At 42.9% G+C, this 17,051-nt stretch overlaps 1 protein-coding gene across 2 annotated transcripts in view; it reads right to left on the bottom strand.

Annotated features, from left to right (window-relative positions):
• stab2 (stabilin 2) overlaps positions 1–17,051 on the bottom strand; it is a 35,365-nt gene that overhangs the window by 11,470 nt on the left and 6,844 nt on the right. For both annotated transcript variants that reach the window (XM_080886900.1, XM_080886901.1), the window contains 39 exons: positions 16,734–16,883; positions 16,066–16,209; positions 15,894–15,956; positions 15,249–15,365; positions 15,117–15,170; positions 14,954–15,034; positions 14,188–14,340; positions 13,821–13,880; positions 13,623–13,724; positions 13,420–13,506; positions 13,116–13,227; positions 12,861–13,041; positions 12,664–12,757; positions 12,420–12,578; positions 11,434–11,529; positions 10,946–11,038; positions 10,824–10,871; positions 10,266–10,399; positions 10,065–10,167; positions 9,427–9,504; positions 9,246–9,335; positions 9,054–9,161; positions 8,637–8,768; positions 8,414–8,542; positions 8,236–8,298; positions 6,378–6,479; positions 6,110–6,305; positions 5,937–6,032; positions 5,757–5,814; positions 5,595–5,668; positions 5,357–5,482; positions 4,625–4,698; positions 4,466–4,537; positions 3,749–3,868; positions 3,638–3,682; positions 3,486–3,572; positions 3,221–3,361; positions 2,944–3,072; positions 2,503–2,574 (listed from right to left, as the gene is read on the bottom strand). In XM_080886900.1, coding sequence (XP_080743026.1) covers positions 2,503–2,574; positions 2,944–3,072; positions 3,221–3,361; positions 3,486–3,572; positions 3,638–3,682; positions 3,749–3,868; positions 4,466–4,537; positions 4,625–4,698; positions 5,357–5,482; positions 5,595–5,668; positions 5,757–5,814; positions 5,937–6,032; positions 6,110–6,305; positions 6,378–6,479; positions 8,236–8,298; positions 8,414–8,542; positions 8,637–8,768; positions 9,054–9,161; positions 9,246–9,335; positions 9,427–9,504; positions 10,065–10,167; positions 10,266–10,399; positions 10,824–10,871; positions 10,946–11,038; positions 11,434–11,529; positions 12,420–12,578; positions 12,664–12,757; positions 12,861–13,041; positions 13,116–13,227; positions 13,420–13,506; positions 13,623–13,724; positions 13,821–13,880; positions 14,188–14,340; positions 14,954–15,034; positions 15,117–15,170; positions 15,249–15,365; positions 15,894–15,956; positions 16,066–16,209; positions 16,734–16,883 — 4,023 coding nt within the window. The remainder of the gene's footprint in view (positions 1–2,502; positions 2,575–2,943; positions 3,073–3,220; positions 3,362–3,485; positions 3,573–3,637; positions 3,683–3,748; positions 3,869–4,465; positions 4,538–4,624; positions 4,699–5,356; positions 5,483–5,594; positions 5,669–5,756; positions 5,815–5,936; positions 6,033–6,109; positions 6,306–6,377; positions 6,480–8,235; positions 8,299–8,413; positions 8,543–8,636; positions 8,769–9,053; positions 9,162–9,245; positions 9,336–9,426; positions 9,505–10,064; positions 10,168–10,265; positions 10,400–10,823; positions 10,872–10,945; positions 11,039–11,433; positions 11,530–12,419; positions 12,579–12,663; positions 12,758–12,860; positions 13,042–13,115; positions 13,228–13,419; positions 13,507–13,622; positions 13,725–13,820; positions 13,881–14,187; positions 14,341–14,953; positions 15,035–15,116; positions 15,171–15,248; positions 15,366–15,893; positions 15,957–16,065; positions 16,210–16,733; positions 16,884–17,051) is intronic.

The following is a 17,051-nucleotide window of genomic DNA, read 5'->3' as shown; positions in this document are numbered from 1 at the left end:
GGGCAGTTATTTTGCGCCTTGGTTTTTCCACACGGTTCTTGCGACCCTGTTGACTATTTTGAATGAAACGCTTGATTGTTCGATGATCATGCTTCAGAAGCTTTGCAATTTTGAGACTGCTGCATCCCTCTGCAAGATATCTCACTATTTTTGACTTTTCTGAGCCTGTCAAGTCCTTCTTTTGACCCATTTTGCCAAAGGAAAGGACGTTGCCTAATAATTATGCACACCTGATATAGGGTGTTGATGTCATTAGACCACACCCCTTCTCATTACAGAGATGCACATCACCTAATATGCTTGACTGGTAGTAGGCTTTCGAGCCTATACAGCTTGGAGTAAGACAACATGCATGAAGAGGATGATGTGGACAAAATACTCATTTGCCTAATAATTCTGCACTCCCTGTAGTTAAAGCCTGTCTTCCCTCGTTCGCACCTCTCATAACCAATATTATTCATTCCTCCCTGAACACTGGAATTGTTCCTGAAGCACTGAAAAAGGCTTCTGTTATCCCAATTCTCAAAAAGCCTGGTGCAGACCCCAATAACTTTGATAATCTTCGCCCTATATCAAATCTCCTCTTTATTTCAAAAATTCTTGAAAAAGTTGTCGCCGCCCAGCTTCATTTACATCTCAGTGACCATAATCTCCATGAACAATTTCAATTGGATTTCTGCCTCAATCATAGCACAGAAACTGCTCTGTTAAGAATTACCAATGACCTTCTGATGGCAGCTGATTCTGGTCTCCTATCCATCCTCATCCTTCTTGATCTTAGTGCGGCGTTTGATACCATTTCTCACAATATTCTCCTGAACCGGTTAGCTTCCATTGGTATTAGTCACACCCCCCTTGCCTGGTTCACCTCCTATCTCTCAGACCGCACTCAGTTTATCCAATTTAAATCCCATTCTTCAACTCTCTATCCTGTTTCTGCTGGTGTGCCCCAGGGTTCAGTATTGGGGCCTCTTTTATTCATTATTTATATGCTTCCTCTTGGTTATATATTCCGAAAATATAATATAAATTTTCACTGTTATGCTGATGACACCCAGCTCTACCTTTCTTCTAAACCCAATTCATCTCTCCCACCTACCTATCTCTCAGACTGTCTTATTGAGATTAGATCCTGGTTCTCCTCCAATTTCCTCAAACTAAACAGTAATAAAACTGAAGTTTTACTTGTTGGTACACCATCTATCTTAACCAAATTCCACAGTTTTTCCATTAACATTGAAGATTCTCCTACCCTTCCCTCCCCTCAGGTTAAGAGTTTGGGTGTCATACTTGATAATACTCTTTCATTCCAGTCTCACATTAATTACATAACCCGGTCTGCTTACTTCCATTTACGTAATATTAACCGACTCTGTCCCTTCCTTACTCCTCATGCTGCTGCCATCCTTGTCCATAGTCTTATTACATCCCGTATTGATTACTGTAATTCCCTCCTATTTGGTCTCCCTAAAAGGTCCCTTCATAAACTCCAGCTCCTTCAAAATTCTGCAGCTCGGGTCATAACTTGCACTCCGTTAAGAGCTCGTATTACCCCAGTTCTTCAGCAGCTTCACTGGTTGCCCATAGAAATCTTACTCCTTACATACAAGTGTATCCATAAATCTGCGCCTTCATATTTGTGTGACCTGCTCCATATCACCACTGTTTCCCGCCCTCTCAGATCATCATCTGCTATTCATCTTACTGTTCCGTCCTCACACCTTATCACTATGGGGAACAGAGCTTTCAGTCGCTCTGCTCCTCAGCTCTGGAACTCTCTTCCTCCTGCACTAAGAAATATTGACTCCCTCTCCGTATTTAAGACACAGCTCAAAACACATCTGTTTAAACTGGCTTATTTGCTTTAATGCTGATTTTATCTGTTGTCAAGCTCTGTTTTGTAATTTTAACTTATTTTATGACTGTTGTTCCTTTTATTAATTGTGTTCTTTGTAAGGTGACATTGGGTTTCTGAAAGGCGCCCTCAAATAAAATAAATTATTATTATTATTATTATTATTATTATTATTATTATTATTATTATTATTATTATTATATGTGTGTGAGTGTGTGAGGGAGTTTGCATGTGTGTCCTGATGTTGTAGTCTAGGTGTTCGTTTGTTACAAAACCCAGAGGAAGTGATGTCATTGTGCAGCTTGTCTAAATGTTGTGTTAATGCTGCTTGTTGTTGTGTAGTATCTCATTTTAACATGAGCTTTGCTGATATTAGTTATAGTATTGTTGTGCTCCACATGTTTGAGCAATGATCGGACAAAGTGAACAACAGTGACACACTTCTTTTGCTCTGTTAACATTGATATATTGGTTTAAGCACTTTGGCTGTAATATATGTTATTGGTGCACCACTTCAGAACAACAGTCACCTTAAAGTGCAATATTAAAATACAATATTAGAGTAAAAACACACACAACCAGCTAATTCTCTATAAGCAGCTCTTGTTGTCAGTGAGAAGGAAGAAGGGGAAGTTGTAGCGTGTTACCTGTAGCAGTTTGTAGAAGGTTCGATAACCGTGACGTGCAGCCACATCGGTCAGGTTCAGCTGAGAGTCATCCTGCAGGAAACCATCAGAATGAAGGTGTGCATGAAACATTACAGAAAACATAACATCCAGAAAGTCTACAGTCAGACAGCTGCTCACAGTTTCAATGAGCTAGAAAAAAATGCTATTATACCAATAAATAGATTTTAGAATATATTTAGCATTTTACATGTTATTTAATAAACAGTAATTAAACAGGTCATGAAATAATAGACAGCTTATTAACTAACATGTCACTGTAACAGTAAAGCATTCAGTGATCATTTTATAATTCAGTAACAATGGTCATTGTTTTATATGATAATAAAGCTCTAACCAGTCGATCCATTCAGCATCAGCTTCCCTGATTCCTTATTCCAAAATGACCTGATGGATACTTACAGGGGCGAGCATAAAACTGTCTTTGTCCACATCTGGAGGATACAGAATCCTGTCAATTTCATGGATGATTCCATTCACACTGAGGTCATCGCTCTTTGTCACATTTGCCTGGTTGATGAAGACACTGCCCTGAAAAAAAAAGCCAAACACAAAGTGTCCCAATAACATAAATAAAACTGAAGAATGCTTGTTTATAATAAAGCATCGATTCGGCCTTTGTTTATTGGCAGGATTCATAAATATAGATATAAATCTATTAAACCAGCTGAGGGCTGACCTGGGTGATGCTGGTGGTCAGCACGAGTCCAGACAGCGATGTCAGGTTTCGTGGTTGGCTCAGGTCAGCAGCCAGGAGAGTGTGACACATGACGATGTGGCTGCGCAGGACATTAGCGTACCGCTCTCTCTTCCGTCTCATCTAAAAGATAAAATTACAAACTTGTTAATTTCTGATTCATCCTGAGCTGACCAGACTCTGATGTAATTACAGTGTGTCTTCAAAGACACGCTGATGTTTGTCCAGCAGTAACCAAAGGTCTGACCTCGCGTGAAGTGTTTGTCCTGAAGGCCTCGGGGTCTGGAATGAAGACAGTGAATGGCCCTCGCCCTTGCAGGGAAATCTCCATTATCTGAAAACAGAGTTCTGTTAATGCAATTCCACCAGCAGGGGGCGACAGAGGGGAGCACTACTCACCATCAGACCAAAGTAAAAGTCCGTGTGACGACGTGTCTCTATTTCCTGTAACGAGACAACAGTTAGTGCAAAGCCCTGCGGCGCCGCTTTCATTGTATTTCAGCTGCTCACCCTCGCCACAGTGCCTTTGCAGGTCACACCGTCGCCAATGAAATTTTGCCTGCAGGTGCAGCTTTGAGTGCCTGGACCTGTCATGTTGCACCGGGCATTCCGATGACAGCCGCCATTGTTCTGGAACATCAGCATCAACACGTGAGAGGGTAACAGCTTGAATTGATGTGGTCTTTACAGCATAAAAGTAAGAAACCTTTGACAGAGACAGGAGCAGCATGAAAACCTAGAACTGTATGTGCAACGCTCAACCTCAGCTTCAGTGACCAGAAAAGGAAGCACATCAGCCTCAGACAGCTTTCAGGGTTGTTTTTGCTGTCTTGACAGGACAGCAGACAGGTGGCTGTATGCTGCTCTTCTGCAGCATACCTGGGTCACCAGCTCAGCCAGGTGAGCCTTACCAGAGCCAGAGCACTGACTGAAAACACGACTACCACAGTTCCTGTGCTAAAGGAGGCGAGGACATTATTATTGTCCTGGGAACACTGAATAGAGCAGCCTAACAAGCTTCCTCCTTCACAATAGGACTTATGGGTGTAACTCTTGCCTCGCAGTTGGTGTTTTCTTACAGGGAAAGTGCACCAAGATGAGTGCTGCTGTGATTTGGTGCTACTATGGGCTGTATGTGTGATTATTAGCTGAATGATGTAATCATCTGATTCTGAATCACTCATCTTTCCCACAGCTTGAAACCAGCCAGAGTGAAGACAAACTCACCTTTTGGCACAAGTCGATGATGTTGCAGTTCTTCCCGTCACCGGTGTAAAATTCCCTGCAGACACAGGAAGTCTGCCGAGGAAAACAAAGTCACATTTAGCGCCACTGTCAGCAGAGAGCTGTGCTTAAAGTCAGACTGTAGAGGTTAGCTAGTTTTACTTTGTTCGGTCCAACGTGAATGCAGTCTGCATTGGCATGGCAACCCCCGTTTCCTTTCAGGCAGGGATTTATCTCTGTGGAGAAACACAAAACTCCACCTGGTTATCTCGGATTCACGATGCGTTCAAGCTTTTTATCGTGTGTCTGATAACTTGAGCTGCTGCCAAGGATCGATGCTGAGCCAGAGCTTTTAAATTCCTCACAGCACAACAATACCACAAACCACGCAAATCAGCAGAGCTACTTAATTTCAGTCATTTTGCTGGCTCTGAAGGCTTTTCTGATTGTCTGGAATCCTTTTTTGCTGTGATGCTGGAAGAACTAATATCTGGAATATTTTGCATTGGTATTTTTGCTTTAACTTCGCAGAACTTTCACAAAATGCTTTTTAAGTTTTGCATTACTGCAGACTTTGTCCACCATAGTCAGACCATTACACTACAAAGCACATCCTTCTAGTATTACTGGATTTATTGTCAATGCTTTTGCTTTAACTTTCACGATTGTATTTTGCACTCTTTCATGTCCCCTGTAATCCTCAGTGTGATTGCCTCTTAGCTAATTTTTGCTTTTAAAAAAAAAAAAATTTATATATACTGATCTGAACAAGTTAATGTTGACTCGGAATAATTAAATTTTCCTTTTTAAAAATCGTTTTGACTCCTTGTACCAACTATAACTAAGCCAGAGCAGCTGTGAGCAGGTGTGAGCAGTTGTGGCAAGTGAGTTTACCGACACACACAAGTCCGTCGCCCGCGTAGCCGGCATTACAGACACAGTCTCTTCGGCCGGGTCGAGTCCTCTTACAGAGAGCGTACAGACTGCAGCCGCCGTTATCCACCACGCACGGATCTATGGCTGCATGAGTCACAAAGTGTTCAGTAAACTTTGCGGTTCACAGGAATCCTCTTTAAAAAGCTCAGACCAAAGCCGCAGGTAAGTGACCTGCAGAGCTCATAACATGTGTTACCTTGACAGAAAGTCCCGTTTCCTTTGAAGCCGGCAGCACAGATACACTGAGGGCCGGACGAGCCGGTCACACAGCTATAAAACCAGATTAAAGTTTTAACAGGAAGCATAAATCCTCCAGCGTCCTGCACGCAGAGTAACGGTTAAACTTGTGCAGACTTACTTTGCACTGCCGTGGCATCTCACCGAGCCGCACTGCTCGTCAGCTTTGGCTTCGATCTCTGCAACGACACGGATGCAGCTCAGCACAAATGACAAAAACAGTATTTCTAAAAATGATCTCATAAATGAGATTTTGTTGTTCTAAATCACAGCGTTCACTTTTCTCTACATTCAGCCTTACTTTGGTCACAGTGGACTCCCCTCCAGTCCACGTCACATTCGCAGGTCCCATCGCCCTTCAGTCCCTCGTTACACTGTCCGTTCTTGCATTCGCACTCTGAGCAGACAACACGTGACGATGAAGGTGAGGATGAAGATGACAGATCATGTGCTGACTAATGAAACGTACTGAACCTTGGTCACAGTGGACTCCGTATTTGCCGCTCTGGCAGGTTTCACAGGCGGTCCCGTTGAAGCCTTCGTTACACCGACACACTCCGGTCCCGTTTGTCCCGTCCACACACACTCCATTATCGAAGCAGGGCCGACCCTTTGGACCGGGGCATGCCTCGCAGTGCTCCCCGAAAAACCCTGCACAGCACCTCCGCTCCTGAAAGCACGGAAGAGTTCTAGTGTGCCACACTGCCGAGGATGCTTACCCTGAAATGAGCAGGAAACGTACGATCTTCTTCTGGAGGCAGGTGGCTCTGCAGCCGACTCTCGGGAGCCACTCGCCCTCAAACGTGCGGGTGAACATGCACTTTCTCGTCCTCCTCACCGATTTCTGCACAGAGCAAAACACCAACTTCTTACTTTGACTTTAGCTTCTCATGGACCAGGCTGTGCATCTGAGCTGAGTATTAATTTCAGCATTTTCTACAACGCATGTTTCAAGAAAATATTTACACAGTATAACCAGTTATCCGCGTGAAGCGATAGAGCAGTGAAAATAAAACTCTTCATTTCAGTTCACCTAACTTACAAAATGTAGTGAAGTAGATTCTGGGGTAGGATTTTACACGATGTCCACAAACGCACCACTAACATCCACATCTTCCCAGTTGACAATTAGCAGGCTTATAAGAAACAGCTGCGCTTCACTACCAGAAGGAGGCATTTGGCAGTCTTGTCCATCCAAGGTGGCTGAGAGCATTAGGCAGTTGAGCACTGCAGATCTCTCAAGGAAAGCCACTCAGTTTAGTATTGCCCTGTGGTAAGTGGGACTCTTGTGTTCATCATAACGTGGCATATAGTAGGGTGGACTTTGACAACTGTTTCCCTCTTTTGTTGCAGGTTTGCACTATACTGCTGCTGTCTTGTCATGCTGTTTTGTTTGTTATGTGATGCTTTTATAATGAACAGTACTTTGGGGTGTATTTGTTTTATGTAGATCTTTTATTAATGTGTGTAACGTTTTATGCTTTGTTTTATTGCTTTAGTGGAGGTGCGGCCGCTTGCTGAGGGGCTAGGCACGTGAGGTGGAATCCCCTTCCCGACGCATGCGAGTGTACACACATAGGTAGATTGCACCGTTTAGTGTGAGTGACAGTGAGGTCTGGAGTGAAGTTACACGGGTGAGTAATTGGTGGCACCCTTGGGCACTCCTCCCCCGTAGGTTGCCTCAAGTGGCCGGTCGCCACTATTTTGTTTAGTTATTCTTTTATCATGCTGTGATTGTTTTAGGGTAGCATCGTGGTAGGGAGTCTGGTCATTTTAATCATCGTTTGTTAAAGTGTTTCAATGAACTATTTTGCCGTCTCAACCCTGCTACCCTAGGTGCCTTCCTGATTTTATAGTTATGTTTTTAGTAGTTCCTCTTAATTTTGATTTGTAAACTTCCTTTGTCTCACCTCTGCCGTTAATAACGAGTCTGTGGGCTTTGGTAGCCAGTGCAACACGTACATTGGCTAGAGAAATCTTTCCTGGGGTGTAACGCCCTCCCCCAGGTGGCGTTGTCAATATCTTAGTTACCGTCCCCGGTTATTCCTCTATCGCGACACCACAAAAAGAAAAACATTTTTACGCTCCATTGAATAAAACGCTGGTTTATTTTTGAAGATGTCAAATTCGATATGAAATACAACTAAATGATACCAGTTTTCCCACAGCTGTTAAAGAGCAATTTACTTTTCAGCACAATTATACTTAAAATACTTTTTTTTTTTTTTTAATGTTACTTTAGTACTGTCACAGTAAACTGAAAGAAATTCAATCTGTAACTGGCACAAGAGCACAAACAGTAAAGTGGTCAGTGATCACTGGGAGGTCATGAAATTACTTTAGTGGAATACCATGAAGTCCTCTCTAGATCTTCTCCTACGTCTTGTAAAGTCGGACAAACTGAACGTAATTCTTTTGACTTTGGGGAGAATTTTCCATCTTTCATAACTTAAAATCGAATCATCTGCAAACAGATTTTCTGTAGTAGCTGCATTTATCCGATTCTAGTTTGGTATAAAAGTTTGTTTAGAGAGCCTGGTGGTTAAAAAGGTCTAAGCTTTGAAAGATTAACGATGATCAGAAAAAGTCCGAAAACTTACATCTGGGATGGTGTCATTGGGGCAGATCTTGTTTTGGTGGAATAAGCAGTCGACACAGTTCCCCTTTGGAGCAGAAAGAAAACGTTGATATTTATCATGCGATTGTTTCTCCATTCATTGAACTGGATTGGAGGCGCTGAAGTATCTGCAGGACTTAACTGGTGGCTGAGGACCTTACCATGACTTTTGTGTACGTGAGATCGTCGCAGCGATTTCTGTTGATCTGAAGAACAGCTGACAGACCGTGGATCACTCCTTTACCGCTCAGGATGTCAGAGGAGTTCATCTGAGCATCATTCACAAACAGCTGCATGAGGAAAACACAGGTCAGGTGGTTTGTATCGTGTTGTTTAGACTGTCATGCGATCAGATGCAACAGAATCAATATTTCATGATGAGACCTTTCCGTCTCGTGGGAAAATGCCGAGCTGGAAGGAAAACCCAAGCATCGTCTCTTTGTAACCTCCGAGCTGAAGGTCTGTTTTTAACAGACGCTGCGATGCCACCACGTGGTAACGAGTGGTCTTCACATCCTGTTCAGTGACAAAATAAAAGCACAACTAATTGGAAGGAAGTAAATAAATAAACCCGAGGACGAGGTCAAAGTCTTTAATTACAGAGTTTAGTTCTATATTTACCATCTGCTTTAAATGTCGAATGAAATAACAGAACTGAGTGTTGCCCACTTAATCCATTTTAAAATATGTAAAAATTTCAACAATGTCAGCAGTGAGTAAAAAGACTAATCGGGTCAAATACAAACTTTTTGATTCAGCTTCAAATGAAAATGCAGACAAACTGAAGCCTAAATTGTATACCAGGGCAGTGGCTGCCATTTTCTTCAGGTACTCAGTGACGGCGGCGTCTGTCGGAGCAAAGATGGTGAATTCGTCAGCCTGTTCGATATCATTGGTCAGGTTATAATCCTAAACAAAAAGCCAGAGAAAGCACAACATGTAAGGAAACATTGAACATTTAAGCATGGTGTGAGCGTGTTTGAGAGGTCGTACGATGAGATACGATCTGAAGAGTGAGAACTCCGGCCTGAGAGCGAGCGTGGCCAGCAGACCTTCACTCAGTGTTCTGTCGGGAACCAAAACCTTTAAAAAAAAAAAAAAAGAAAAAAGGCTGAAATCGGTAATGGGTACAAAAAAACTTGCTGGGTGTTGTTTTTGTAGTATTTCTTTTTACCTTATCGATTAAATGGATCAGTCCGTTTGTAGCAGCAACGTTTGACGTGCCGATGAGAGCTCCACCAACAGAAGTGATCTGCACAAACAACCATTTTATTTTTTTTAAGTAAAATTAGAGAAAAGCACCAAGTTTACAGCCATATACTGAAAGTGGACGAAAGTCCACATTTTTATTCTGGGACTCCACTCAAGTATGCCCACATGATTCAGTCCAAACATTTTTTTTTTTTTTTTTGTACTGGCCGTCTGCTCAGCTCCTCAGTTCATCCTTTGCTTGAAACAACAAGCTATAGCTTATGTTCCTTTAAGATAGCCTATTTCATTCTGATTGGCCAGCTTCAGGAGGCATACTGAAGGGCAGCAGTGCTTTTGCTTTTTTTAAGAGCAATATTTTGGCTCACAGAGATTATACATTTATGTGCCTGATACCAGATAAGGTTATTTTAACAACCTGTAACTTTATAAGCATTTGACAGAACATCAGAAAGATGAGAGCCAGCCAAAAGGCAGTTAGATCAGCCCGAGGATGAGCAGCGATGGCCGTGTGGAGTTTATGTGAAACACCTGAGCTGCACGGGCTCAATGAAAGATCAAAATTCTCTCTGTGTGCAGAAATCCTCACACAGAAAGCGTTACCTCATCGTTTGTAGAAACACGAAGTGTTGTTCCCAGAAGGGACGTCACAGACGACATGTTCCAGAGGCTAGATAAGGGGTAGTCACCAGCGATCATGTGATTTCTGTCAGAAGGGGACAGATCGCAGCACAGCTGTTACATATATTCATATAAAAGCCCCAAAATAAAATGATGTCACTTTAAATCCTGCGGAGCTGTAACCTGATGAGACTCGGCAGGTTTCCCCTCAACGTCCAGAAGTTTTTGTCTTCTGAGGACATTTTGCTGATGGCTGCTGAGGATGGAACCAGGAGGGTGAGGTTCTGATCCAACAGAGACGGAGACAGATCCGAATCCTAACAGAGCGTATGAACACAAACACAATCTTTGCTCAGGTTGGTATTAAAAATAGCTGCTGGTACATGAAAGACCACAGGGGAAGTCAGTCTTGTAAACTGCATGGTTATTAAAAAATGAAGCATGGTGGCACGAACCGATAACCCCCACAGTGTGAGCTTAACATTGCTAAGAGTATTCATAAATGTATAATTTTTCTGTACCCATATTTATGTGCTCTAATTGGGTTTTCATGTGGTATGAATGAATATCAGTGAATATGATACACTGTGTTTACAGTGGCATAATTACGGTGCCTAGTCTGCATGTGAAGCATGTGCTAAACGTGTGAGTTTGTGATATACTGCACGTTTCATTTATTGTATAATAATCAAAGTGATGACAATCTGCACATAATGCATCTGTAAAACGTGACATACTCACAGTCATCCATGTGAAGAAGTCTGAGGCCTCAGGCAGGATGCTGAGCTCCTGAAATCACCAGGAAACAAAGTCAGCTGGAAGCAAAGACACGATCCTGCCGACTGAACCTGGCCATCACTCACCTGTTCAACTGTACCGTAACACACGTGTCCATTTCCAACATATCCTTCATCGCAGACACACGTCCACTGAGAGGACAGCAGGAGACAGCTGGCCTGCACACACAAACAGTTAAACAGGGACACGGTCACCGAGGGCCTAGCTTCGGTCATTTTTATCAGTACAAGACAGACATCATGCACAAGACGTCTTTTACTTTGAAAAAATTAAAGGAATTCAGTGAAGCTCTGCAGAGCCTCTGATTGGCTCTGAGGAACGATGATTGGCTGGTTTAGTTACTAGGAGTGAATCTACAGACCAGTTTGACCAGGTATGGTCAAATTGAAGATATAGTTAAAGGAGTCAAATCTGGCTTTGACACCCTGATCACAGCGCTGCAGGCAAATGACATCAAAGCAAAAGACCTGTTTTATGTTGCTGTTGGTATGACCCATAATGATTTTAGCAGAAAAGATGCTTTCAGTGGATTTGCTTGGTTTTTGCTACTCACAAAGTAGTGACAGCCTCCGTCTGCAGTCACACACTGGTTCACAGGTTCACAGTCCTGCCCGCTGCCCTGGTAACCGGCCTTACAGGTGCAGTCACTCTGAACAGGAGCAGATAACAACAGGACATTACTGCTGCGGAGACAGCTTCACTCTTTGGTGCTGGTGGACCAGATCACAAATCACTTCTGATGATACTGCCTAAAGGCGGCATGTATAATGTAAACAGAATTGATCTTAGCACAGAGCCCTGTGGAACTTCATAATTAATCTTAGTGTGTGAAGAGGACTCTCCATTTACATGAACAAACTGGAGTCTATCAGAGAGGTATGATACGAACCACTGCAGCACCGTACCTGTAACACCTACAGCATGCTCTAGTCGCTCTAATAGAATATTATGATCAACAGTATTGAACACTCCACTGAGGTCTAGCAGGACAAAATTCCAGTCTGAAGTGGGCACCCCACTTTTTTCTGAGGAACCATGAACCATGGGCTCAGAATTAGAGGTGCCAGATCTTTACAGAAGGCAAATAAAGCTGACAGAACCACATCATCTACAAAAGGAAGCAGCAAGATCCTGAGACTAACAAACTGCCACGTGGCAAACATTAACTGAATAAATAGTTCCATTTATTGAAACTGCAAAATTGGGTGCTTTTGACTGGGGGGTTCCCAAAAACAATGATGTGACATCATTAAGAACAAACTGACCGACAACGTGTTAAAAAACTGAGATAAAAGAAATATTCCCCCCGGGGTCCGCACGGCCCCAGTTTAAATAGGCCAGTGTAAGTTTGAATAATCAACCACATTTCAGGATTCACATTTTCTGGCCCTCTCATGTTTTAATAATACTGCACTCCTTACTGCCACCCTAAGGACGGACTGAAGTGGTGCATTCCCAGGGTAAGAGCACATTAATGAGATAAACCATCCGTCAGTGACATCTCCACATTCACGTCTCAGCTGATATCAGTGTCCTTACCTGTCCGGGTCCCACATAGACACAGGTGGCGTTGGGGTGGCAGCCGCCTCTGTCAGGACTGTTGCAGTTGTTGATTGGTTGACACTCATCCCCATCCTCCCTCCATCCAGTCAGACACTGACAGACGTGAGTCCCAGGGCCTGTCTTTATACATTTAGCCTGCAAGGGGCAGAATGCAGCACGGGCAGCAGTGAGGAAACAGACTGCGTTTTTTACAGTTACACTATAAAAACTGGAGACTTACGTTCAGGCTGCAGCCACCTCGGTGGGGTGGAGCACACGGGTCAGATGCCACACAGGTGATCCCATCACCTTGGAAACCAGTTTTACAAATACACCTAAAATAAGACACAGTACAGAATAATGTGTGGTACGAGATAACTGTTCACTACAGACGTCTGACTCAGGGTTAAAGCTCAGACTCCATCCAGGTAAACTCACTTGACTGTTCCCTGGCTGAAGTCACAGTCAGCATGTGCGTGGCAAAACTGAGCCTGAGCGCCGCAGGCGGCCGTCTGTCGATCACACAAAGGACCGGTGTAACCCTGCTGACACGAGTCCACTTTACACCGACCGTCTGAATCCGGACGGTTATCACACTGCCCGTGGATACAGGGGCAGGCTGAGGATAGACAAGTACATCATCTTTACATCATGTCTGCCTGTGTGACGTCACAAAGTATGAGTCAGACTTACTTCTGTCACAGTTTGGTCCATATTTGTTGGAGGAGGAGCAGTACTGACAGCGTGAGCCGCTGAAGTTTGGTTCACAGCTGCATGTTCCATTTCTTGAAACCCCCTCCGAACACTGAAAAGCACAAAACACACTTTAGGTTCCTCCTCCATAAACCAAACACCTCACTTTCCCTGCAAACACTGAAACATTTCAGTTTTCTTCCGTCACCGCTGGACTGCAAACAGGAAAAAGTCTGTTCAAAGAACAGAAAGCACTAAAGCTTCTTCCAAATAAAGTAATTAAGGAATTATGGGAATGTCTGACCTGCCCGTGTCCAGAGCAGGGCGTCTGGTATCCACCTGGACATGGTCTGCAGTCTGGACCGTAGAAACCTTTACAGCACGCTGGAATCTGAACGGATATACACGAGGTTATTCTGACGGCCTCTACAAAGTTACATCTTCTAGGCTTCAGTGTCTTTCTGTTCCAACATGAAGTAAACTGCCTGGTTTTACTAAAGTGTGTACCGTGACCGTTGAGTTGCAGTGTGCAGAGCAGCCTTTCACTGGGACTTTAACAGATGGGTTGCCCTTGGTGAAAATATAAGAACATCCAAATGTGGAAGAGCCCTGGATAAAGACAGCATAATCATATTTTAAATCAGCTCAAAGTAAGAAAGGGAAGTGAATAAATATCCAGATGCTTCACAGTGAGTTCAGTCTTACTGTAAAAACTCCAGAAGAGCATTGGGTCATTATTAGCTTTGAACACGCGACACATTCACCCTGAAAAACACATGAGTTGATCAAATATCTCAAACACACTCAAAGGGCTTCAGTGTTTTAGGGCGGGCTCAAAGGTGAAGGGGCAGAATCTCGCAGTGTCCTCGTGTTTCTGTTCCTGGGATAAAGTCACCTCACTGATCAAATACATTTACTCATCCAATGGAGGCAGAGTCCAACAGTGTAGCATGGTGTGATGATCCAACTATGTGAGCTCCATGAGCTCAGTGCCTTTTGTTTTCACACTGAGCCTCATACGCTGCACATACATTTAGGGTCAATCGATCATGTCATTAGACGTTAAACTCACCATGATGATTTTAGTCTCTGTGATGTCACATCTACTGGGCAACACAGGTTCGATGGAGGGCGGAGTCAAAACTCCATCCATCACATAAAGACGTCCATTTTTTGCCTCCACAGCTGCCTCCAACACGGCTGCACCATTAACCAAGATCTGGCCCTGAAACAGTGAAACGACGACCGGACAGAAATCCTGAGCTCATGTTGAAAGTGTGGAAAACAGTCTTACTAAAATGCGGATAATAGGAGTGAATTCAACTTTTCTTTAGATGATGAAGGTTTGACACAGAAACCAGGAGCTGATGTTCAGTCAGCTTTAAGTCACACGGCTGTATTCCTTACAGGATCCATGGTGAATATTTACTGATTACACTCATTTCTCCAGAAAATGATTACAGAAATAAAAACGCTGCACTTTTAGGGATTTTTGTTATCTGGATTGTATTTTAAACTCTATTAATAATATTAATAAACTCTATTAATGTCAAGATTTCAAATGTTCAAGTTGAAAGTGAAATAAATTTCAGCAATATTTAAAAAGATCTGCAAGCTTATTAAAGAGACTAAATCTGCATGAACAGCACTAACACACACACACACAGAAAGGATATTGGAACAATAATGTCAGTATTATAGCATACTTAGAACCAAACACTTTCCACCCTCCTTTGTTATTTTATAAGATTCATGATATTATTTAAGTATTCAACAGTGACTGTGACAGAGATTTGGGGTGATGTTGGGGGTTACAGATGGTGGAAATCCACACTTACATTTTCCATCACGGTGATTGTCAGAACCTGATTGGCCATTGTCACGTATCTTGGGGTTGACACAGCATTGTAGATCTCCAGCTGCATAACAGGGAGATTAAAAAAAAACTGTCAGAGGGAACAAACGTGAATTATTAACGAGTCAGCGGACTGTCGCTCTCACCGCAGTGGCCGGAATAATGTGGTTCCTGAGAAACTCCAGCAGTTTGCTGTGACCCTGAGGATTCAGAACCAATCGTCTGGTGAATTATTCATGACAGACTACAAATTTGTCAGTTTTTGTGTTCATCCTTACGTCAGGGCTCATGAGATACTTCAGGTGTTCTTCTATCATTGCATCAAATGCTGCAGTGGTGGGTGCAAGCACAGTGATTGGTCCCGGCTGGTCCAGCAAAGATGCCAGAGGAGTTTTCTGCCGTGAGCACAAATTGTCCAGTTTGATCAATTTAGAAACTTAAGAACCAGGTCCTCATGCACCCGAATGTGTTACTAAGATAAATGCTCATGCACCGTGTTTGAGGTGGGATTCAGGCGACTCTCGGTCCTGACTCTGCTAATATTTACACATTTCTTCCTGCAGCATGAACATCAGAGACGTCTAATCCTGCAGGACCACAAATCAGTGCAATATTTCCTATTTAATCTGTGTTCAGAACCTAAAACTGATCATAGAAATATCACACTCCAAACATCTTCTGTGTCAGTGTTGACACAAAGCCCTGATCCAGTGTAATAATGTAATGATCCCATCCTCTGGTGGGCAGGAATGTGACTGGGACATTGGGACATGCAATAAAATGTCTTCCAGTGTTCAACTTGTTATTGACTCAATACAGGAAGTTACAGGATGTGATTAACTTCTAAACTGAGAATAAAAAAGTTGGCGTCTGCATGTATTCATGGCCTGATGTTCCTGCTATTGAAGAAAAGAAGTCTATACCTGTAATAAACTGGTGAAAGTCTGAAACTTGCCGTAGTCAGAAACGATCTTCATCAGGTTCTCCTGTGGAACAACAAAGTGTTCATGTAATGAGATGAATGGAGACATAATGAACAGGTTTATCTTTGCTGAGCACATTTACACCCAAACTAAAATCTTTCAGTCTTGCCACCTCAGTGTTGCTTTCTACGATGGGAGGCACGCTTTCCATCAGCCTATTGATGATATGGATGATCCCATTAGATGCAACAACATTAGACTGGATGATTACACCTTTCTTCCTGCCGCCATGGATACGGATTTTGGTTTGAGCGTCCTGGAATGAAACCAGAGGAAGATCTGACAATACAAAATTCTATCAAAGCCATTGGAGGCTTACCACTTTAACATTTGGAAGTGTGAAGACCGTAACAGTTTCACATGTTATCAAAAGTCTCTGAAGTACTTAAGACTGGACTTGGTGTCCACTGTGTGCATCACTTATTTGATTATAAATCTTAATTCATTCTTACAATAAACAGATGCAAGCCAAGTCTGTGAATGCTCTATTTATTGTCATCTTTATTGTGTTTCCAAGGGTTTAAAAACAGGATTCAGTCAAGTTATTTGTTTAATTGCTTAGGGAAAGGGTCTGAGTTTGGGTCTCGGTCAGGTTCTAGTTCGGGTTCTGGGTTAGCATTTTGCTTTGGGTTGGTTTGTTTCTTATGTGAAAAAACAAGTCATCACTCACTTTCCTCAAATTGTTTCAAATCTTTTTTATATTTCCTAATTTTTTTGCTTCGTGCCCTGACATGTTTACACTTCATGTTGTATCAATCTGCTGGTGATGAAGCCTCTCACCCCCTCTGATGTGTCCGTCTCTGCTGATTTTCCCGTCAGTGTGTAGAAGACATCAGTTTTCTTCAGTGTGTCAAACTGCATCATCCCAGCGACCAGATGCATCTTACACAGGTATGTAGCTTTGGACCTGTCCGCTATCAGAGTCCTCACCTAGTAAGAGGAGTAAAGGCAGATGTTTGAATCCTGACTGAACCCGTTTTGATTGAATTGTGTTTTTTCCTCTGGAGCTCAAAGAACGATGAGCTCCCAAAACAAAGCCAGGGTGTGAAAGAAACATAAAAGTGGCTCTAAAGTTAAAAGGAAGCTAAAACTAGCTGC

Source organism: Rhamphochromis sp. 'chilingali' (assembly GCF_963969265.1).
Source record: "Rhamphochromis sp. 'chilingali' genome assembly, chromosome: 7".
NCBI lineage: Eukaryota > Metazoa > Chordata > Actinopteri > Cichliformes > Cichlidae > Rhamphochromis > Rhamphochromis sp. 'chilingali'.
The sequence above is the reverse complement of the archived record's forward strand: the minus strand, read 5'-3'. Positions and strand labels throughout refer to the sequence as shown.